Genomic DNA, 23,206 nt, shown 5'->3' with positions numbered 1-23,206 from the left:
CTCTTATTCAACGGAGAGCATATAGCTATAGCTATAATAATGCAAAGAACACAGACGTTAATTACCTGTTTCAACCACAGGCGTCAGGATACTTGCCTATAGGGCCCCACTGTAATGAATTGGCATCTCAGTCCACCTTCAATTCAATGAAGTCAGCGGTAATGAGAATAAAAGGCTAGTTCATAACTCAGGCCTGCCACTGCCGGGAGACGTAACCAGCAGGCGATGAGAAATTCAACTCCGGAGATCTCTACAGAGACCAGAAATCTCCCCTGTCATTTAACTGTGAACCGGCGTTACAGGTGTGAGAATGGACTGACTGTAAAACTACCAGAGACAGAGAGACACCAAGTGTCCTTTTTGAGTGCAGGGTAAGAAGACTGCATTAAAGAAAGGCTACCCAAGGCTTGTTCATCACATTCAACACAACAGCATTCTCTGTTGTTCTAGTCATCTTTTTGTTTCCATTTTGACACAAGTGAAGTTCACCTATCAAGCCACAATACTCGGCTGCAGTGGTGTAGGATAATAAAAAAAACATGCACATCCCCAGATGTAATTATACAAGAAATAAACAACTGAACAGCTGCATCGCTACCTCCTTTAATACACTGAAAGAATATATTGATAATACAACAGCCAGCCACTGCTATCCCATTGTTTTCTATGGAGGTCAGCCATTCTGTTATTACTCAATAAGGGCAATATTTACTCAAGAGTTCCATTAACCCTTTAACACACTCTAAATAATGGGAGTGTTTAACTATTTTAAAAGGCTGTCATCTCGGCATGGACAATTTTGCCGGCATATAAAACAGAACTTGTGCTAAGCTGACACGTTACAAGCTATGACAGTTGTATAAAAACTGCATGCTTCCATTAAATTATAGACTAATAATATTATATAAAAAGCTGGAAGAGAGGTGGTCCCCTCTGAATGAGACCAGCTCCTTTCATTGTTTGTGAGATGCACCACACCAGTGAATCAGCAGCCTGGCAGTCTGGCAGTTTCGCCTTGGGATCCTGAGGGAAGAGGTTTGTGGTGCCACTCCCTGTTCTAGAACTGGTAATCAAATCAACAAATAAAAAGCGGATATGAGGCTCTGGACATCAGCTCCTTCACAGAGGCTTACTTAAATAAACCACTGGTCTTTCAGAAGAATTTCATCACAACAGGCTGAGGGCCATGCGGACAACTGATGTCACTCCCTCACCTTTAACAGGAACTGAAAACAAACAGACAGACAGATAAGCAAACGGAGAGAGAGAGACCACAGGCTTATAGCACAAACATGTTATAGCAACTGTGTATTTTTCATTTTAAACTGTGATATCTGGTATTACTGCTGGTTAAAGACAGTTCTCAGTTTCCCATCCTTCTCAGAATATCTGCTTTTGAAAGCCTTTCCTCCAGTTTTCAATTAACTCCTATTTTTAATCACAGGGGTCAGCTCTGTACCCTTTCCTCTTACCTCGAGTTACATTAATGTGGGATTTCTACATGGGTTTTTCAAACTGCCCACATGTGACTCTTAATTAAGAGCAGACACATGGCTCAACGTCCTCCCAGCATGTGAGGGATCCCCTCTGAGGAGGTCGTGTTCTGAAAGCCTGTGAAGGTCGCGGAGCACGTGTAGCGGGCGGGGGGGCTGGGCACACTACACGTTCCCTGTTGAAGATCGCTCTGCTGGGGTCCCACCAGCTTCTCTATCAGCATTCTCCACGGGCTGCCTTTAGGAATTATACAACAGGATGCAAACTCAGTATGAAGTCAAGGTAGCAACGTGCCCTCGTCTGTATAGTCTCGATCGGGAGAGGTCAGCCCCAATCACACCGACCATTAGATCAGGAGAGTTCACAGATAGCAGGTGCAGGCTCTTTACTGCTGGGCTATCGGCTCATTGCAGAGCGCGGTGACGTCACACCATTGAGAAAATCAATACATTTTCACATCGGAAATCAAGGAGGAGAAATCAATACAATACTACATAATATAGTCAAGGATTTGACATACGTCATCCATAGGGAAACTAACTCTCAAACTTTTAGTTACTTGGACACGGCTAAAAATGCTGGAAATTGAAAATAAATAAATGAATGAATGAATGAAACCAAACAGTGGCACTGCAGTGACCTGCGGATGGGGGGGTTCTGTATCACTGCAAAAATACTGCGGTAAACTCCTCTTCCAAGGGTCCTTCTGGAAACTGGTTGCTATGAATGCTGTTGTTTTACCTACTTAAAGAAGTGCTAACAAGGGGTTTAAAATCTCTAGCACAGAAACTTGTTGCAACCATTGAACCAGTGATTCCCTTCATTATTGAACTGATAGGCTCTGATACCAGGTGTGTGGAATAGACCTCGAGGACTGGAGTGGTGCAGCCCGATCTAGATTTGAAAAGAAAGACATACGACAAACTGCAGCAGAGACACAAGTGAAAGGAAATGTGAAAGAAAGAAAGCAGACAGCTCATTGTGCAGTGTGTCTCTGGGAGCACATCATCATCATTAGTATTATTATAACTTTATTGCAAAAATACAGGTTCCATCCTCCAGCACAGCATTTACAAACACATTTTGTTTTGAAATCCAATTCACATTTCAAAAGCTTCTTAATATATATACACACATTTTACATACATAGCTCTCTCTCTCTCTCCATATATATATATATATATATATATATATATATATATATATATATATATATATATATATATACACACATAAGCATTCTGCGTAGACAAAATTGCAAGCTTCAGTACTGCCATTTGGTCAGCAGGGAGCAGAGTTGTACAAAATGTGAATTTACCCCAACAGACATACAAAACATAACGGTATTGATAATGAAGATAACGGACTTGCCATCTCTTTAAAATCTTTGGTTAATTAGAATGGAGTAACCCATAATCTGCCATTGCTACGTGATGTACATCATGATGCTCCTCTCACTCCCTGTACAGCAGCAGGGCTGCAGCTTACAGTGTAGTCTACTTTTAAAAGGTATAACCCCAAATATCTTACATTCCTTTGACATAAATAATAACAAACCTTTTCAGTCTGTTTGTCAATGCTCCAGTCCATAAAAGCATATGTTTTTATATTCTATATATATATTATAGAGATTTTTAAATCAGGCATTTTTTAAGGGCACCTGAAGAACCTTTCTGCTCTATTCTAAAAAACAAACAACAGAAAAACAACAAAAAAAACTTTTAAATCTCAACGTCTCTTTTTTATACACACGCCGTTCTGAACACAGAGTACAATTCTCTTGGCACAGTTTCTACTCAGCTGCCCTGTTGCAAAAGTCTTACAATAACATTATTTTAACTTTTTTAATAAAACGTCGGCCTGCGCTGTCAAAAATATTAGTCTCCTAAAGCACAATATAAGGCCCCAAGAAATTAATTTTTAAACTCTCCAGCTGTTAAACACCGGTTTTAAAACAAACACACAAACAAGGCAATCTATTTTAATAGGTTATTCTTTTTGTTTGTGAAGTTAGATTATAATAGCTACACATCTGCCACAGAATGAAAACACAACGAAGGCTGTGTCTGCTGGTCTGTTTGTTTATTAAAGACTAGCCCGAGAACCAAATTGGCTTATTAAAATACATGTAACCCCCATTTAATTAAGCAAAGATAAACCAGGCTTTCATTTTTTTATTTCTGTAAACATTTAATTGATCTTGACAATATCTGGTCTGGTCTTTTTGCAGGTTGAGTTTTGTATTTCCTCTGTTTGTTATGCTACAGTGCTATTTATTTTATACATCTATTGCCCGTATATATGAGCTCTGCAGAGGAAACAGTACAGTGGGTGGAAGCGCTGTGTCTAAAGACGGTGGAAGCATTGTTCAGGACAGGAGGTTATTCTCCATAGCAGGGTTGAGAGAGCCCCTCTAGAGCTCTGCTTTGTTCAGTTAACTGCGTTTACACTGCCCAGAAGTTAGTGTGCTGGGGGTGTGCTCACTTCCAGTCCTGACCGCAGTTCTCAGTTAAAAGCCGCTGTTCAAACAGAAACAGTTCAACATGGCAGAGTCTGGTAAAAAGAGCCATTTTCACAAGACTGAGATCTCTCTTCTTGCCTCACACCCAGTGAGAGTTCCTGGATCTCCCCAATGAAATTGGGAAAAGTTCAGGAAAGGAAAACTGATCTTTTTAACTGCACAAGCGGGAGCGCTTTTAAAAGTGTGCTGTGCCGATATTGGCTCCACAAACGTGATTAATAAAGGAACTCAAAACAACCAATCACTCGGCACAGCAAACAACATGCTACTGTAAATAAACAGGGCTTCCCTTGGCTATGCAGCTAGCATGGATTGATGTGATACAGCTATTGCAGCATGGGCAGGTTATTTACAACATGTAGCTTACAGTACAAACACATCGACTAGTCTTGAGCGGCACTTATTAATTAGAAGAATTGATACAGATATTTTGTGTGGAAGCAGACTCTTCATCCTTCTCCACCTGACTTTAAATGAAAAGGCTGAACTTGGGTTCAAAAGTCCCGTAATCCAGCCACACACTCCCCAATAAACCACTACATTAACCTGTATGTCTAGCTGTCTCCCAGTCCTCCCCACATGACCCAGAAAGGGTTACCCAGTAAGCAGTGTAGCACTTCAAATCAAATATATGCACTATGGCACTAAGCAACAAAAGCTACATATAGTAAAGCTGTGGCAGCGCCATAAACTTTGATTTAATTCAGGTATGAAACATATGAAGCTGCCGGGTTATTCAAAATAAATGGTTAAAATTTAAAACAGTTATGCGGAAGACTTATCACTTTTTATTATTGATATTAATATTGTTTTTTTTGTAGGTTTTTATTCCTGAAATACAGGAGCTACACCTTGCCAGGCTTACTAAAATACATACAAGGTAAACACAGTGATTTTGTAAACGTGTCTATGTGAGAATACAGTTTAAACACAGACACACACACACAATTAGACCTACACAAAGATGCTTTCAGGTAAAACACAGCACACATTACGGCAATTATTTACTAACGACAGTGCAGTTAATGTGGCTTTCAAACCATGTAAAATAAATAATTTTGTTTTAACCCAGGCTCAGGATTGTAGTGTCGGTAGGTAGGTGATTTCCTGGTTTCTTTCTGCTCAACAGGAGAGCAGAAAATGTTTGTGCAGGTTGTTTCTCTGATTGTAATAATCATTTTAAATATATATATATATATATATATATATATATATATATATATATATATATATATATATATATATATATATATATATTGGATAGGGGCTAAAGTGATGTGTAGGGCAGCAATTTTTATTTGATTTTATTTATAAATTATATATTTGGCTTTTTACAGCACTAGCAAAAGGTAACACAATTTCACATACCCCTGTATAGTAAACTCTCCCTGTGGCGATCTCTCTATTCAGACCACAATCTGGAGATCTCGCTCCCTCTTACAACAGGAATGGCTGGAACTGTTATATACACCACCAGTGAATGAAATGACCCAACGATAACAGTACAAGCAGCTTGTAACAACACTGCAGTTTCCAAACCAAACTGTTCTAATCAATTACCCTGCAGTACAGCCCCTGCCCTCGAAAGCTGTGGGGTTGCGAATGCTGCTGTATACAGCATATGAAATGCACAACTCGGACTGCTGTTAGGAACTTGTATACCAGTATATTCCTATGTGTACTCAATGTACAATACAATTGTTATTATTATTATTATTATTATTATTATTATTATTATTATTATTATTATTATTTATTATTATTATTATTATTATTATTATTAACTAACTCTTTAGAAACTCGTTCTGAAAATAAATACACCAGCTGGATCACCTATGTTAGCGTCATCTCTAATACACAGGAGAGCAATGCAGCAGTGGACTTCAGGGATTTCTTTGATCATGTAGAGCATGTTGCACCCCAAATTAAATGTGTGGATATAGATTTTATTTCTATTTATTTATATAGTCATTCTTTGGAAAAGGAAGAAAAGCTGCGAGTCGAGCAGGCTGTTTTGACCACTGAAAGTGCTAGCCCGAAACATCTACTCGACTAGTGTCTTTGAATCAATGGCGTGTGTGTTTGAAGCTACAAATAAATTCAGGTTTCACACTGTTTTGAGTTCAGTGCTGTTTTAGGTACAGTAGAGTTCCTGTGCTTCCTCCCTTACTCCTCAGAGACACAGAGAGTTTCCTTTAGCAGGATTCCATAAGTGGAGCTGATGAAAATGAGAGCATCCTGGCTCGAATGGAGAGTCAGTCCTCAGTAGTGAACTGCAGAGCTTCCACGGCCAAAATGGAGGGCACAGAGACATTGCAATTGTTTGGTGCCATGTGACACTGTCAGTGGCCATGGTGCTGGTTATAAAACAAGACTGAACAGGAACGCCTGTCTAACTCAGCAAGCCCCCCTCCTTCTCCTCAGACCCTGGCTCTGCCGAGACAGGCAGTAGTGAAAGGTAAAATTAAAAAATAAAAGAAACTACAATAAACTAAAACATTCATGGCTTTAGCCAAAATGTTTTTATGTCTTCCTGACGTGGGAGTTTCTTGTGCAATGATGCGTCCCTTATAAAGGCTTTATAATTGTGTCTGTCTGTCGTCCCCCCGCCCCCCTTTGATAGAGGTTATCGGGATGACATTTTTATTTTATTAATAGCAAAACTGCCGCCTTCTGCATAACCCTAGCATCTCTACAGCACACAAACAGTAGCCTAGAGAAGCCTGGTTGTAGTTTTGCAGCGCGGCTGTGTGTGTAGTTTCACCTCGAGCGTTTGTAACATGGCTGACACACACCTGCAAACACACACACAGGCATGTTTCTCATCTCCCGGAGCGGAAGTGTGCCATGTAGGCTCCACAGTCCTGGCAGTAGCCGAGGCTGGGCTGGGCTGGAGCCTGCTGGCACAGGGAGCAGCATTGCTGGGCAGAGCTGGCAGGGAGGGGAACTCTGGTGGAGCGGGGGCCGGGCCTGCTCCCAGTCAGTGCAGCGCAGGGGGGTGCCGGAGCGTGTTTGGGGCGGGAGTGCTGCTTGGGGGCGAAGGGGCTGCTCCTCCAGTCTTCATTGGGGGGCACGTCCATGCGGCGGGGCTGAGAGTAGGAGGGGGAGGGAGGGGGTGGTGCGAGGCTGCGGTGGTGGCTGTGGTGCTGCTGAGTCCTGTTCAGGCTGGGTTGAATGGGGCGCCCCAAGCTGTGGCTGCTATACGGCTCCGGAGTCCTGCATCTCTGAGGGGTGTGGGAGGGGGGGGTGAGGGGGGCGTGTCCGAGGCGCGGGGTGTTCGACCGGCTCCACTGTCTGCTGGCTCCGGGGGGGAGTGACTGGTGGTCCGAGCGAGGGAGGACGGTCCTGTCTGGGGCCTCATTCTTGCGGGTAGGGTCCCGGGAAAGGGTCCCGTAGCTCAGGGCTGTACTCTGGTAGTTTTTAAGGGAGAAATCTTCATCCCGGTCAAGCACAGCCAGAAACTTCTCGACTGTCGAGTGAGCTCCTACAATGAGAGTGTCATAGAGAGAGAGAGAGAGAGAGCGAGAGAGAGAGAGAGGAGAAAAGGGGGTTAGAGGTGGTAAAGATAAAAAACCTAACAGACATCCACAGTCCCAACATTCATGATTAAAGGAATACTAAAAGAAACATTTAGTAAATTCGGTAACACTTTATTTTCAATAATGTTTCGATTTTGAAGTCTTGAATATTTTTCTTTACTGATAAACTGCTACTACTACACAGATATCTTCAGAACAAGCGTATAATGAAACAGCCAAACTACTGATTAACCTGACATAAATAAAACACAAGGTGCTGGTGATTTCCTTCACAACCCATTTTCTTCAAGGTGATTTAAGAAACCCACACCCTCCTCTCTGCAGACCTGGAGGACCCCTGCAAGTGGCGCTGAGCCCTGGTGATTTACCTGGCAGTGTCTGGCGCAGTGGCTGCTGGGATAGGTGCAGTGGTGAGACGGGGTGGTGTTGGGGGTCAAAGGGAAACACAGGAGGATTGAGGGAGGAAGTGATGTGGGGAGAGGTGTTAGCGTGACGCGTGATTCTGGGGTCGGCATGCTGGGTCCAGGCAACCTGGGGTTCCTTTTCAACAAAAACAGACATGGAAAACAAAGAACGTGATGAGAAACATGCATAGGAATTCTGCAATGGTGACTGACAGCACAGCTCCAACATTCAGTGTTGCTATGTGATGGTGTGTGTGCAGGAGGTGGCCATGGTGTGATAGAGGGAGAGCCTGAGTGTGAGTGTGTGCCAGATACTCACAAAGTTAGGGGATGTGGTGCTGGGTTTGAGAGCGTGTGTGAGTGTGTGAGAGTGATGGTATGAGGGTGTGTGATGGAGTGTGAGAGAGTGTCCGGTACTCACTAAGCTGTGGGAGGTGGTGATGGGCACGGGGGGGTGTGAGACAGTGTGAGAGTGATGGTGTGAGAGTGTGTGATGGAGTGCGAGAGAGTGTCCAGTACTCACGAAGCTGCGGGAGGTGGTGATGGGCTCGGGACGGCCCGCAATCACAGTCCCGCTCAGGCTGCGTGCGATGCGGCGCAGGTTGTCAGCGCTGTAGGATTCATCATCGCACTGAGGCAAATTGCAAGACTGGAGAGACACCGGCTGAGAGACAGACAGACAGAAACAGTCAAGATTCATACAGACAGACAGAGACAGGAAAATCAGGATTCAGACAGGCAACTGCATCAGGATTTACACACAGACACACAACAGCGTCAGGATTCACACAGACAGACAACAGCATCAGGATTCGCACAGACAGACAGACACAGACAGAGGGTGTACCGTTGGAATGTATGCGCAGGGGCTGCTGTACGCTTTCCTCTCAATCTCCGCAGTAGGAGTCTTCGATCGGCCCAGTAAGGTCGCCCCAGAAAACAGCTTCCGTGTTGTGGCCGTTGCCTTGGAAACTGAAACGGACAGATAGTTCATAGACATTGTTTTAGCTTAAACAATGCTTTGAGAAAATGAGAGCAAACATTTCTTAAAACAGTCCCTAAAATGTTGTGGCCTTCCAAGACATACAGTATCAGGAGACACCTCTGACTTTTAGCTTTTTATTTTAACCTGTGTGGTGTGCACTGCAGGGCTGTGCAGGTACTTGTATTTTCAGAGTAATTCCCTTTAAGAGGTTTTAGATTTTTAGGTATTGATAAAATAGAATACAACGTGTTAATTACTGAATATAAAACAAAGCGCTCCCCAAATCCGTTTCCAATCACCTTTTAAAAATCATTGTGGAAGTTATTTGACATTGATTGATACTAAATTGTAAAGGTGAGGGAAGGGCAGCTTTTCTTCTTGTGAAATTGACATAACAGGCTTGTTTGGCTTAATTTAATACCTGCAACAAAAACTTCTCAAAAGGGAATTAATCTACACAGCCCTTGTACGCTGTACACACACACACAAGCTCAGACTACCATCCAGAACTATAAAAGACGCAATGAATATGTATTAATATTAAAAGTAATCATTCTATAACAAATAACTCAACTGGAATCCAGATTCTCAAAGCTATTTTCTCCAAATCTTTTTGTGAAAAAACCCCACCATGTACAATTCTAAAATTAGTAAGAATCCACTTGTCCTGAGTTGCTTATTTCTGGTTTGGTAACTTTAGTGGGTGCATTTGTTTGTTTGTTTTCCATTTCTGATCATCTTGCTAATGACAATTAAAGTTCAGAGCTTTGAGAATGAAGCCCTTTGTCCCGAGATCCTACTATACCATACCTGGCTTAGTACAGGCCTGCTGACCGGGGCCCTGCAGAGCCCTGGAGCTGCTGTTAGCCTGCAGACTCGCCTGGTACAGACACTCCAGCTCCGAGAGCTCCTCGTCGGGGGGGGAGGGTGGGCGGTCCCTCTGGGAGCTGTAGTAGCGTGTGACGTTCTCTGCCCATCGCTCCACTGGCATGGCAGGGCCGGGGGGGTGCCGGTGGGAGGGCTTGCTAGGGATGAAATTGGGTTGCCCTGGTGGGGTGGAGAAGGGTGTGTCTGCCCCATCTGGCCTGTCCAGGTTAAGGGAGGACCAGATCCTGTGGGTATGGGGGGGAGGAGCAGGAGGGGGAGAGGGGAAGGGAGCCAGCCTGGGACTAGAGATGGGGAGAGGGTCTGGGTCTTTGGGTGTCTGCTGCCTCACTGGAGACCTGGGGGAGTGTGGGGTGCGGGGGGAGTGGGGGGAGCACGTGGCCCAGCTGGGGTACCCTTGGGGTGCATACCCTCTCTCTTCCACAGGTAAGGGGCTCCTGTGCTCGGTTGTGGGCTTGGTGGAATGGGAGGTGGAGGAGGGGGCTGTGAGGGTGTGAGGTAAGTCGCAGTGGAAGGAGCCCTCGTGAGGGTGAGAGGGGAGCAGAGGCAGCTCCTGCTCCTCTTCCTCCTCCCCCTCACTGCCTTGCCTCTCTCTGCTCTGGGTGATGCTGGAGAGCTCTGCACTGTCCCAGCGGTTCATGGAGTCTCCCCCACAAGCTTTCTGCCTCTCCCAGTGCCCAGGGCTGGCGGGAGGCGGCAGATGCTCGCAGCTGCCCCTGGATGCAGGCTGGGTGGGGTAGGAGGATGAGTGAGGGAGATCTGGGGGGATGGGGAAAGGGGAGGAGGAGTCTGCTTCCTGACTGGAGTCCTGAACCTCTTCCCGGCATGATGTCAGCAGTACTTGGAACGGGATAGGCTGTTCACTGAAAGCGAGAGAGAGGTGTCAGTGCTCCGGTATGCGATACAAATAAGACTAACCACACAAACACTCTACAGCATCCCTCCACTCCCGGTTTAGCCAGGTCAAATAGAAATGTTTCTAAAAAGGATGTTCATAATATTGGTTCAATTAAACGATTTGGAACAGCTGGAGGGGACAACCCATCGCCGCGTTACAGAGGTGAAGACGTTATTTCCTTCTTTCTTTCTTCTTCTAAAACCTGTTTGCTTTGGTTCCAGATCTGGATCCTCAGTACTGGCCATGTTGCTATCTGACATATTTATTCATTTATTGAAATATCAACGGGAGCGAATTAGAATAAAGCATCCTGAGACAGGACTGTACAGTACAATTTTCTGTCTACATGCCTGCCAAACCTGTGAATTACCGTATTCCTTCGAATTTAAGATGCAGCCCAAATTTCCCACCCTCAATTTGAAGAAAAAATAAAACATAAAATAAATATGCATTTACAACGATACAACCTCAATTAGGCATATGGAGGCAGTCTGCGGTCATCTGCTATCGCACAGAGCATTAGCTATGTGCTGCTTCTCATTTCCAGTCCTGATTACTCACACCTGTTTTTCTCCGATTTTGTGAACTGTGGCATTACTTGACATGTCATAAAATACAGGGGTCTGATCAGCTGTACTTTTTGTTAGAAACGCTGGAATTGTAAAAGCTTCTCTTTGAATTCCTCAGGAAGCTAATGACGCTAATGGCTGCCTGTATGTCATGGATGATTCGAGATCGTGCAGTGACGTCTGTGTTCGTTTTTTCTCAGCAGTCAGTCACGTTGCTGTTTGTGTACTCGGGTAGTCACGTCGTTTGGTGGTGATTTTAATACACGCATCACTACCGAACTTCAATTTAAGATGCAGGCAATACGTAACTGAATTGTTGAATTACCGACTCGTGAACTAACCAGGGTGCTTTGATCCCAGTTGATCTGAAACCTGGATTCTGATGGGCAGGCACATAGGAACAAGGCCACAGAGCCCCCTGCACAAACAGCACATCAAACTGCAGAGTCTGGAGTAGATAAACACAGTCCTGCAGTTGCCTGATTCCAGTCCAGTGCTTTTCATTGGTTAGTAGCCAGCTCAGCCGTTTCACTGGACTACAGCGATACAGAGCTTTTTGTTAATGGAAAGCATCTCTTTCTAGGAATGTTTACATTTGTGCATCAAACTGTCAGTTTAAACCGGCTTTCTTTGAGGGGTCTGGAAGAGTCTGGATAGACTCAGTCATCCAATTCACGAGGGTGTTCTTAGTGCCCCTAACTGGGGTTAAGACTGTAAGTAAACAGGGGTGCCACTACTAATATACAGCTCCCAGACCAGTTAAGAGTTCAGGTTGTATGCTGTATGAGCTACTAAGCTTAGCAGAGATTAAATTATCAGTACTACCACTGCTAAGGATAGTAGCTCCTACAGCATCCAGCCTCTTGCTTTTTTTTTTTCTTCTTCCAATTACATATAGTTATTCATCTTTGTTGTTCATATATAGTGCTGCATGAACCGATTATTCGATTATTCACATCAAGCTCTCCACAGGCGAGGGTAATCGGTGTTGATTAGGCTAATTTACCATTCCAAGTGAAACAAGTGAGGAACCAACTGCTTGGGTTTGTGTGGAGTGCTGTTCTCTGCAGAGATGATGAAAAGCAGCCACCATCACAAACCCAAGCAGCTGTTTCTTCAGCTGTTTCACTTGCAATGGCAAATTAGCGTGATCGACACCAATGACACTCACCGGATTGTCAACACCTGATTTCTGTGAAGAGCTCAATCCGAATAATGGAATAATGGAATAACGGAATAATGGGTTCGCGCAGCACTAGTCCCATATAGAAATACCTTCCCTGCAGATCTGAGTGCTGTGGGCTAGCTCACTTAAACCAGCTCTGAGCACACTTCTGAGCACAGTAACAGTAGTAAGTGGAGACACACTTGGTTTAGCCCGTGATAGAAGCAGGACATTGTACCATACATGTATGAAATCAATCAACCCTCCCTGTTCCCTCTATAGTGTCTCTTTAGGAGGGCACACAGACAGCCTATTGGTTCTGAAGAGCCCGTTATCCCTCCAGGGTCTAGGTTCCACACACAGACACAGTGCCGGTACCTTTCAGACTGTGCCACAGCGCCCTCATGTGGCCGCGATGGCTCTGGCGGCTGCATGCGCTGCTGTAGGCTTCGAGCTCTCCTCATACAGTTTTGCAGCTTCTTATCAGCCATTGTCCTGTTATGAGTGTTAGCACTGCCCTCATGCATGGTAAGTCTTAGTTTAGCTAAAATGCAAAGGAAACAAAAGCAGAAAATAGAAAAACAAAGGACAAAAAAAGCAGAAGAGGGCTGAGTTATGAGTGCATGGAACAAATGTACGAAACGCACACAAAATATAAGATGTTATAAAGTATTACAAAATAAATTTAAAACAACCAAACAGAGGTGTGTCTCTCCACGGGTTAGACGTGTGAGGGTGTTAGAGAGGCGTGTGCGGCAACCCCCACATTTACTTATTTGTTCATGTTCTTTTTTCTGTTTACTGAATCCCCATCGGTTACTGCGTATATCTGGACCATGTTTAGTTTCCTATGTATGTATCTACTATACGATGCATACATGTTTTTCACCTGCTCGCACCCTAGAGAGTTCACAAACAATTTTTAAAAAAATGGGCTATGTACAGCAGGATGAAAACAGAAAATAACACACATGTATACGAAATGTGAAATTAAATAAGCTGCAAAGCTAATATTAATAATAATAATAATTCAAGCTGGTCCTCACCCACTCTCTTCAGTTCAGGTAGTAAGGTGCACAAGTACAATATGCTGATGAATTTCAGTGCCTTTTACTCAAAAATAAATATCTGCGGATCATTTTAGTTTACTGGGCTGCAGTTATCTTTCCTACACTACAAAAACAGCCTGACAGTTTGAGTGGAGTTTCCTAGACCTGTATACACACCTGCAGTGTTGAAACAATAGTTTATGCTGCATCACAAATGAATGTACATTTAAAACACAGATATAGAAATAGAGATTTCTTATGAACTACTGTTTACACAATAATATGTTCTCAAAAAATTCTCTGTATCCTGGCGCCCCCTCTAGTGGTTGCAGAAGGTAGTGATATCCTGCATGAACAGCTCCATTGGCAGTTCTGACTGCGGCTGCTACAGATGTTATTAATGAAAACTATGAAAAAAAGTACCTGTTTGCTACAAATGAAGTGCAACGCCAGCATGCGCGATATATATTAAAATAGTGGTGATTTAAAGCTTGTTTTTTTTTAACTCCCGTTACTTTTACAGTGGAAGCAGGTGTTCAGCGACCTACAGCTGATAATTATAATCCTGTGACTCTGATTCCAGCACCAACAGCCTCTTGTCATTGCAGCGTGAGCAGTTATTAGCAGCGGCCAGGCAGGCACACACACTCCCAAATAACCAGGGCCCAGGCTGGAGCCTGAGTCCGTCAGTGTGTCCCTGTTGAGTCTCCTCACTCAGTCACTTCTGCTGAAGAGATCTCCTTTCTCCTATGTAACTTCCACACAGTTAGCCTTGTGGAATTTTTTCAGGAGCAACAGAGAATCAACATTAGAGAACAAAAATCGGGGAAGAAATGAATTATTAGGGAAACGTAGACAGTTTAAATTCCTTTCAGCTGGAGTCCCGGTTTCAGTGTAGGTAACACACACACACATAATAATGGAATTTGGGCACTAAAAGTTTCCTTTTTTTTCTTACATTCACATGTGTTCAGACATGACCTATGTCTTTCTAAGGTAAGTTTTGTCCAGTTTTTCAATCACTTATTTGACCCCATACACCCTATGAGTGAGCTGACACACAACACTGAGACACACACAGGCAGACACACGGTTAACAAGATCCTCATCACAGCAGCAGTAGTACAGTAGTAGTAGTTGAGCAGTAGCAGGCAGAGGCAGGTTAGGGTTACTTACACACAGCTTCGTTACAGACAGAGAGCGCTGCAGCCACGTCCTCTCCCTGCTCTAGCCGCAGAGACTGCTCTAACAGCGAGTCTGCCTCCTGCAGAGACTTCTCAAAGCGGTCACACTTCCCTGTGGATAACACACCAGACAGGGCTTTAAACACAGCACAGTCAGGGGCAGGGGACAGGGCACAACACCAACAACGCAGAGGGGCAGGGGACAACACCAACAACGCATAGGGGCAGGGGACAACACCAACAACGCACAGGGGACAGGGCACAACATCAACAACGCACAGGGGCAGGGGACAACACCAACAACGCACAGGGGACAGGGCACAACACCAACAACGCACAGGGGCAGGGGACAACACCAACAACGCATAGGGGCAGGGGACAACACCAACAACGCACAAGGGCAGGGGACAACACCAACAACGCACAGGGGCAGGGGACAACACCAACAACGCACAGGGGCAGGGGACAGGGCACAACACCAACAACGCACAGGGGGAGGGGACAACACCAACAACGCACAGGGGCAGGGGACAACACCAACAACACACAGGGGCAGGGGACAACACCAACAACACACAGGGGGAGGGGTGAGAGGAGGGGTGTGTCAGTATGTGTCGGTAGAAGTGGGTGTGTGGTGTGCAGTGAATGGGTGTATGCGAGTGTCCGTGTGTGTTACAGGGCGTGCCAGAGGGTGTGTATCAGTGTGTGGGTGTATACGAGTGTCAGTGGGTGTGTTACAGGGCGTGTCAGAGGGTGTGTATCAGTGTGTGGGTGGGTGTCAGTGTCCTTGTGTGTTAGAGGGCGTGTCAGAGGGTGTGATGTGGACAGGCTTCAGGATAATCCAACAGACTGGATGTGTCTGAGTTCATCTGGCACAACACTTTGCATACTGCTTTCAACTATTAGACAACACTGCCCTTAGCTCTAACCACTACAACACACTGCCTCCATTCCACCCAGTCCCTCAGCCCTAACCACAGTGCCACATTGCCTCCCTCTCTCCCAGTCCCTCTGCTCTAACCACAAGACGCATGTTCTGCAGCTGGAACCCTCTCACCTCCCCCTCTCTAATCCTCCTCCCCGGGTCCCTCTCCCCCCCTCCCTCTCCCATTACCCTGGTTCTGCAGCTCGTCCAGGTCCATGTACTTGCTGGGTTTGGGGTTGAAGGCCATGGCCGCCTCCCTCTCCTTCTCCTTTTTCCTCTGCAGCTCCTGCTCCCGGGCCCTGCGAGCCACCTCCTCCTGCAGCTCATCTAGCTCACTGCGCCCCTCCCCTGCAGGGGCCGAGGGAGAAAGAGAGACGATAGAACACACACACACAGCTCCTGCAGAAGGGCTGCACATGAGTAAATGGGGGTGTGTATGTAGGGGAGTGTTTATCGGGGTGTGGGTCTCTCTCTTACCCAGGCTGGCCTGGCTCGCCCCCCAGGGCTGGCTCCTCAGCCCCTGCAGAAGGGTGCTGCTGCTCTTGGATTTGGGGACACTCCTCCAGGATGGGCCGGAGCTCAGCGGCTTCTTAGAACTTGCCTCCCTGCAGGACAGTCAGAGGGTTACAGGGAATACAATCTAGGCAGAGCTGATTCAGTAGAACAGGGCTGTTCCCTTTCCCTTCCCTTGCCTCCTCCCTCTCTCTTCCTTCTTTCTTCCCTCTCTTGTATGAGCTCCCCCTTTCCCCTGGTTCAGCGACAGCTCCAGACACACCGGGCTGTTCCCTCCTTCCCTCCCCCCTCTCACCTGTATGAGCTGGCAGTGGACCCCTCGCTCAGGGGCAGGTCCAGACTCACAGGGCTGCTGCTGCTCCTCTCGCTGCTCTCGTATCCGCTCTCCATCCTCTGAATGAACCTCGCCCCCCGGTCCAGGCCTCTGATTTGGGGAGGAGGGGGCTTGGCTGTGCCGAGGGGGGTTGGTGGTGCTGGCCCCGTTTTGGGGGGCTCCTCTGCGCTTTCCTCGTGCAGGGCCATGGAAGCCCCCAGCTGGGTGTAGCCTGCCTGCCGGCGCCTCTCCCTGCTGAAGAGGCTGTCGATGTTCAGAGCCTCTCTGCGTGGGCGCCAGGCAGGCCGGTACCGCCCCCCGGAGGAGCTAGATTTCGATTCGCTGCTGGTGCTCTCCTCCTCCCAGTCAGCCACGCCCCCCTTGCAGGAGGAGGCGGGGCTGGGGAGCGTGCGGTTGTGGATGATGTTGCTCATGGTCTCCTTGAACTCCTTCAGCCGACTGATCGAGGGCTTGGGGGCAGTGCGGGGCACCTGCTGCTCCTTCAGGGTCTCGCCTGTATATACAAAAAAATGGACCATATTAAATGAAAGTACGACCTACTGGAATTATTTGGGTTAGCTCTAAATTACTGAGTTCTTAATCATTTAAAATATTTTACAGACTCATTCTAGCTTTTACATCCAGGGAGACTAAGACTCCCGTTGCAGAGTAGTTTGAACCACTTTGGCATCCAAAAGGATAGAAGGGGGCACACACACATATACACCCCTCTCACTCCCCCCCTCTCGTACCCTCGCTGTGATACCCCGCTGATGATGCCTCGTCTCCCCTCGCTGCTCGACTGCGCTCATCAAATCGTCTCAGTCGGCTCAGGTTGCGCTTCCTGTCTCCAGCCCCGCCCTTCCTGTCTCCAGGCTCACCCTTCCTGGGTGGGTAGCGCTGAGAGGACTCGCTATCCGTCAGTTGCCCTGGAAACAGAACATGGGGAACACTGACTATGGCTCCTCATGGAAACATGGTCTAACTTCAAAACCAAGATATTGTGTGTGTGAGAATCTCTCGAAGGTACTGAAGCTGTGGGTGTATTGAAATGTGTAGGTATGGGACTGCATGCCTGTGTGTAATTCTGTGTTACCTGTGTCTACACTGCTCTGTGTGTCGGTGTGTGTAATTCTATGTTACCTGTGTCTACACTGCTCTGTGTGTCAGTGTGTTACCCATGTCCACGCTGCTCTGTGTGTATGGGAGCGTGTGTATTTCTCTGTTACCCGTTTCCACGCTGCTCTGTGACGCTGTGTCGTTCTCGGGGTTGCAGATGACAGTGCCCTGGGAGTCGGAGGAGAAGTGGCTGGCCATGGACTCGTGGTGGGAGTGCTTGAAGCTGTAGCTCTCCGTGGAGGAGTCTGTGCGAGTGTCACTGGAGATGGAGGGCTCCCGGCCTGAGAGAGAGCAGCAATCATCATCATCGTCAACATTATCATCAAAGAGTTACGGAACACTTGTTTTAGTGGTGCAGTACACAGAGCCAGACAGACAAGACAGCTGCTCAAAACAATTATTCGGATCAAGCTCACCACAGGCGAGGGTCATTGGTGTTGATTGGGCCAATTCACCATTCCAAGTGAAACAAGGAACTGCTGTTCTCCACATAGTCTAAGAAAAACAGCAGTCATCACAGATCCAAGCAGCTGTTTCTTCACTTGTTTCACTTTGAATGGTAAATTAACCCAATCAACAGTGATGACCCCCACCCCCACCTTTCTGTGGAGAGCAATTATTTTGTGACGCATTAACAGATAGGCAAAGGGGGACATAGAAAGACACACACACACACACACTCGTACCCGAGTCCTCGCTGTCGTAGTAGGCCTTATTGTAGTGGTGCAGGTCTATCTGAGAGGGCAGGTCCTGCGCTGACACTGGCGTGCCTCTGGGGTCAGCGTAGAGCAGCAGCAGGGGCTGGTAGTGGCCCTTGATACAGCGGGATACCACGTCCTTCCACTTGGGGCCGATCTGCAGGAAGAACAACATGGATGGAATTAAAGACTCCCACTACATAGCAGTTTCACCCATTCCAGGTTTTGCTACAAGGTTGATACGCCATGTACAGGTAACAAACTCTTAAACACATGATAAAACCAGAAATGGATCAAATTGCTATGCAATGGGAGTCTTATTCCCATCCTCAATATTCCCAATTTTAGCAGAGCTGGACAGTGAAGTGTCAGGAACTGAAGACAATAATCCTCTGAGGAGTCTGAAGATGCCGACACTGAACCTGCCATCCACTAATGTGGATGAAACACTCAAATCAAATGATGGAAATGTAACATGTATGAATCAAGGTATGCTGTTAAATTTCAATATCATCAAAACGGTTCCTAGTTCAACTAGACATGCACTTCTGCACTTTGCTCAAGCTTCGTCCATTCCCTTCTCCAAATATTAAGATACAATACAATTTAGGTTTCTGTGTAATGCAATGTTCATAGAACTCTATGATGCACTATATATTTCAGCATAATAATGACAGTTTACATACATTTCTAATATTCAACATATGAGTAAAAGCTATGCAAAGAATATATTTTATTAATTGAAGGCTGTTTCAATTTGTTTGAAATTGCACCAGGTCAACAGGACCATAAAACATAACAGACATTAACTCAATTCTGAACATAATCAGAGGGTTACAGAAATCCTGTAGTTTATATTTAGGCCACAAGGTGGGGCTGCTGTATACTACAACAAAACAATACATCGGCGTTGAATGTACATTTGTGTCCAATATTTCTGTTTCTCATTCAAATAAACCTGAATGAACCCCTCTTATTATCACCACATACCGATTGTCAGAATGTAATGGGAGTCAATAAGACTCCCACTGCATAGCAGTTTGATCAATTCCTGATTTTACTGCGAGTTTAATAAGACACACCTGAGCTTCATAGCTATACACTGTGGCTAAATCACAGATTGTATTAAAACCCGGAATGGGTGAAACTGCTATGCAATAAGTCTTATTTCCATCTCTGAATTATCACACTTACCACTAATCACATTTACCAGTCATACAACTGATTTTTCACTCCAATTAATATCAAAATAAAAGCATAAGAGGATGGGATGGATCGCTCAGCCTTAAAATGAGTCAGAGCTGAGACAATGTGCGGTTTTGACAGCAGAGAGAGTTTAGAGTGGAGAGATGGATTTAGCCATCGCCCCTGCCCTCCCCCTCCCCTCTCCCTCCTCCCGCTAGGAGGCACAGACAGAGAGACAATGGAGGGGATTTCCTTGTTTTTCATCCTTTTGCAAAGCTTGTGTGTCGGCTTAGCGCTGAAAGCTGCTTTGTGTGCGCTGTCCCAGATCCAGAGCCTCGCCTCCATTAGCAAGCTAACCCCTGCCAGGAGAGCTCTCTCTGGGGGAGCTGGCAGAACTGACCCGAGTTGCTTACCACCCTGCTCAGGAACAGAGACAGACCCTTATAAAAAGTTGAAGACAGTATTTTTGCAGCGTTACCATCATTTATGCTAGTTTGCTATGTTTTTTAATACGTTTTTTTTTTTAACATTACTGTTAACAGGTTGTTGCTCTTGATGGCGCCACGAAAGCCACAGCTCTGCAAGAGAGAGACTGCACCTCAATCCACCTCAATATGGTGTGGATTACACTGGTACCCACTCTCTCGTCTGTGTGTCCGGGGGCTAGCTTGAAACCTCTTACCAAACTAATTTCAATTGTAACCTAAGAAGCCAAATTCAACCCAGGCATCCGGAGGTGAAAGGCCTGTGATGCCAGTGATATAGCTTGCTGCCTTTCTCCTCCCCTCTCCTCTCCTCTCCTCTCCCCCCACCCCACCCCTACTGCTCTCTCCTCCCCCCTCTTCCTGCCCTCCAGCTCGTGCCTCCCGCAGCGCCCTGTGCCCCCTCCCCCTCGTCAGTACCTCTTTGACGTGCGCGTCGTCGAAGTACATCCAGCGACGTATCTTGGTCTGGAAGAAGAAGGTGGAGTAGTGCTTGCCGTAGTAACACACCATGCCCACCAGGTAGAGCTCTGACTGCTTCGCCTTGTCATCCGTCACCCGGTAGAACAGCTGCAGAGAGGGAGAGAGGGAGCGAGACAGGGAGAGAGGAAGAGGGGGCGATAGGGAGCAGAGATAGAGAGAGAGAGGGGGAGAGACAAGAAGAAAGAGAGGGGAGAGAAGATTATATTAAGTATTGTGTTATAATCAAATATCTTTGGCAATAACTGCTGTCCTGCTAATGATCTGTGAGTATGGGTTAAGGGAAAAGGGAAGAGGCAGGAGCTGTGAGGAGAGGAAGGTTGAAGGGGAAGGGGAAGGATGGGGAAGCTGTCCTTACGTCTCCGAGACGCAGGCAGGTGCCCAGGCTGTGGATGACGTCCTCTGCCAGGTCGGAGTGGTCAGAGTCCCAAACCAGGCCGATGGTGATGATCTCAGGGGAGTTCATGAGGACGCGACGAATACGCAGCTTCTCTCCACAATTACTCTGAGCAAGAGAGAGAGAGAGAGAGAGAGAGTGAGAGAGGAGCACAGCCAGTCCATACAAACATTATTTACTGACCAGGCCTGCTGCTGCTGCTGCTCAGCTTTCTGAGATCTGAGCAGATCACAAGCCAGGAAAAAGTACTGATCCTCCCTCCCTCTCTCTCCCTCTGCCCCCTCCTCCTCCTCTTGCTCTCTCTGCCCCCCAGCTCCTGGACTCACCGGGCAGTTGCGCAGGTCCCCCATGGTGCTGGCGTTGCGGAGCAGCTCTCCGTACATGTCCGGAGTCAGCTTCTCTCTGCCCTCCAGCATCTGGATGGCCTGGTTACTGGAGGGAGACACAAAAACAACGGGATTCAAAGCTGCACTGTGTCTGACCTGAACCTCCACACGCCTGTATAACGACTACACCATTCCACTTATATAGCGCCTTTCACGGCCACAACACAGTCAAATAAGTCTTGAGGCAAGATTTATTATAATCCCTTATAATAAGTCATGTCCCTTTTGGCACTTATTAGCAGCAACTACACTTAGAATTTCGCTGTTTCTTATTTAGATTTAATAACCTGTATGTTTGAGTGTTCGGTGGCTGCCTCTAATCAAGTTGAGAGCCTGCCTGACACAGCAAAGAGTCCGCGAGAAATACACTCAAATTGATTAAGGGTAGCCACCGAACACTTAGAAACATACATTACTGTGTTGCACGGTCATCTGGTGCTGTAGGTATAACTGCACTTAATCCTCAAGATTGAGCTGGATTCATGCTGCGTCGCCGTGTCACAATAAATGAATGACTATCCATGCTCCGACAGCCTTTGTATATAATTGACATGAACCTTTTTAAAAGTGGGGTTTTTGTGTGTGTGTTTTTTTTAAAGTGGAATGTTGATTTCTAAGTTCTGTACTGCAGTGCCTTCTTGTCAGTACCTCTCCCCTTCTCTTTGCATTATGTCCTTTAAATGTGTCCTCTGAGCATTCATTCAGTCAGACACACACACACACACACACACACACAGCCCTGTGGCAGCCTTGCCCCTACACGTGAATTACGCGATGATGTTTATTAGATAATATCTAATCTGTGGCAGCCTTGCCATTGAATGAGATTTACACAATGATGTTTATTAGATAATATCAGATAGCCCTTGCTTTAGGCAGCTGGGGAGAGTGGAGGGCGATCTGCTCAGATCTGCTTATCTCAAACTCAGCCTCTCTCTCACATAACACTGCTCTCAATTTCAGCAGCAGAGCAGACACACACACACACACACACACACACTGACATGCTCGAGGTAAAAGTTTTCCACTGTTTAGCGTTTTTGAGCCTCAAATCCATTGCCTTGAATGTTGAAATGCAGTGGGATGCTTTTTCGTAAGGCATTGCCCCTCAAACTCAAACTAGGGGAAACTTTTTTTGCAATTTACTTATTTTATGTACAAACAGGATTTTTTTTATTATTTTGTTTTTTATTAGACGCAAACAGAACACATTTTCTCTTTTATAGATAGAGGGGGGGGATCTATCTGCTACTACCCATAACTAGAAGTGTAGAACCGTTTCATTTCACTGCAGTGCAGTTTCGCTTTGTAATTTGTGATTGCCCTATCTGTACTTCCAAAGGTAAGGGGAGGCGAGGGGAGAGAAGAGAAGGGGATGGAAGAGGAGAGGACGGGAGGGGAGGGAAGGGGGAGGAAAGGAGGAGAGTACGGGGAGAAGAGTAGAGAGAAAGTCCCTCTAAAAAATCTCGAGGAGTTTGGGTTGATGTTGTAAAAGCTCTGAGAGCAGAGTGCTGCACTCACCACAGCGAGGTCGTAGAGATGTAGTGTACCATCTGAATGAAGGGCAGGGGGTCCGACGTGGCCCCACAGCTGTTACACACGCACTGCAGAGGAAACACAGAACATCATGGGCACCACACACACTACACACACCCTGGAACACACACAAGCTACACTAACCGGTTACTCCATTGTTCAGATCAAGCTCTCCAAGGGGGAGGATCATTGGTGTCGACTAGGCCTAATTTACCATTGCAAGTGAAACTCAAAACTGCAGACCAATAAACTGATCTAGTCTTCTTTTTCAGCGCAGTCTAACACTAGAACCATTTCATTAGCTATCCCAGGGTAGCGCAGCGCTGAAGGGGGAACAGGGCGTCCTGGTTTACCTGCTCAAAGAGGGTCATGGCGAATTTCTGGTGAGGGATGCAGTGCTTGGCTGTGCAGATATCCTCCTTGCTTTCGTCTGAGATGTGGAAGTGAATGCGCATCAGGATGTTCTCCTGCAGGAAACG

The 23,206-nt window shown here is 46.3% G+C and overlaps 1 protein-coding gene across 8 annotated transcripts in view; it reads right to left on the bottom strand.

Annotated features, from left to right (window-relative positions):
- Positions 1 to 5,209: 5,209 nt before the first annotated feature.
- The window catches only part of LOC117417699 (inactive ubiquitin carboxyl-terminal hydrolase 54-like), a 45,328-nt gene continuing 27,331 nt past the window's right edge, over positions 5,210 to 23,206 (bottom strand). For 4 of the 8 annotated variants that reach the window (XM_058985146.1, XM_034925774.2, XM_034925773.2 and 1 more), the window contains 18 exons: positions 23,081 to 23,194; positions 22,713 to 22,795; positions 21,132 to 21,237; positions 20,767 to 20,913; positions 20,349 to 20,498; positions 18,250 to 18,418; positions 17,674 to 17,844; positions 17,197 to 17,373; positions 16,427 to 16,958; positions 16,096 to 16,223; positions 15,808 to 15,966; positions 14,686 to 14,805; positions 12,839 to 13,004; positions 9,754 to 10,691; positions 8,806 to 8,930; positions 8,482 to 8,622; positions 7,923 to 8,094; positions 5,210 to 7,499 (listed from right to left, as the gene is read on the bottom strand). In XM_058985146.1, coding sequence (XP_058841129.1) covers positions 6,838 to 7,499; positions 7,923 to 8,094; positions 8,482 to 8,622; positions 8,806 to 8,930; positions 9,754 to 10,691; positions 12,839 to 13,004; positions 14,686 to 14,805; positions 15,808 to 15,966; positions 16,096 to 16,223; positions 16,427 to 16,958; positions 17,197 to 17,373; positions 17,674 to 17,844; positions 18,250 to 18,418; positions 20,349 to 20,498; positions 20,767 to 20,913; positions 21,132 to 21,237; positions 22,713 to 22,795; positions 23,081 to 23,194 — 4,260 coding nt within the window. In that variant the 3' untranslated portion in view covers positions 5,210 to 6,837. Of the gene's footprint in view, positions 7,500 to 7,922; positions 8,095 to 8,481; positions 8,623 to 8,805; positions 8,931 to 9,753; positions 10,692 to 12,838; positions 13,005 to 14,685; positions 14,806 to 15,807; positions 15,967 to 16,095; positions 16,224 to 16,426; positions 16,959 to 17,196; positions 17,374 to 17,673; positions 17,845 to 18,249; positions 18,419 to 20,348; positions 20,499 to 20,766; positions 20,914 to 21,131; positions 21,238 to 22,712; positions 22,796 to 23,080; positions 23,195 to 23,206 lie in introns of those variants that run through there. The other 4 variants (XM_058985147.1, XM_034925771.2, XM_058985148.1 and 1 more) reach the window with 4 other exon arrangements.

Source organism: Acipenser ruthenus, chromosome 13, assembly GCF_902713425.1.
Source record: "Acipenser ruthenus chromosome 13, fAciRut3.2 maternal haplotype, whole genome shotgun sequence".
Classification (NCBI taxonomy): domain Eukaryota; kingdom Metazoa; phylum Chordata; class Actinopteri; order Acipenseriformes; family Acipenseridae; genus Acipenser; species Acipenser ruthenus.
This window is presented reverse-complemented; position numbering and strand designations above follow the sequence as displayed.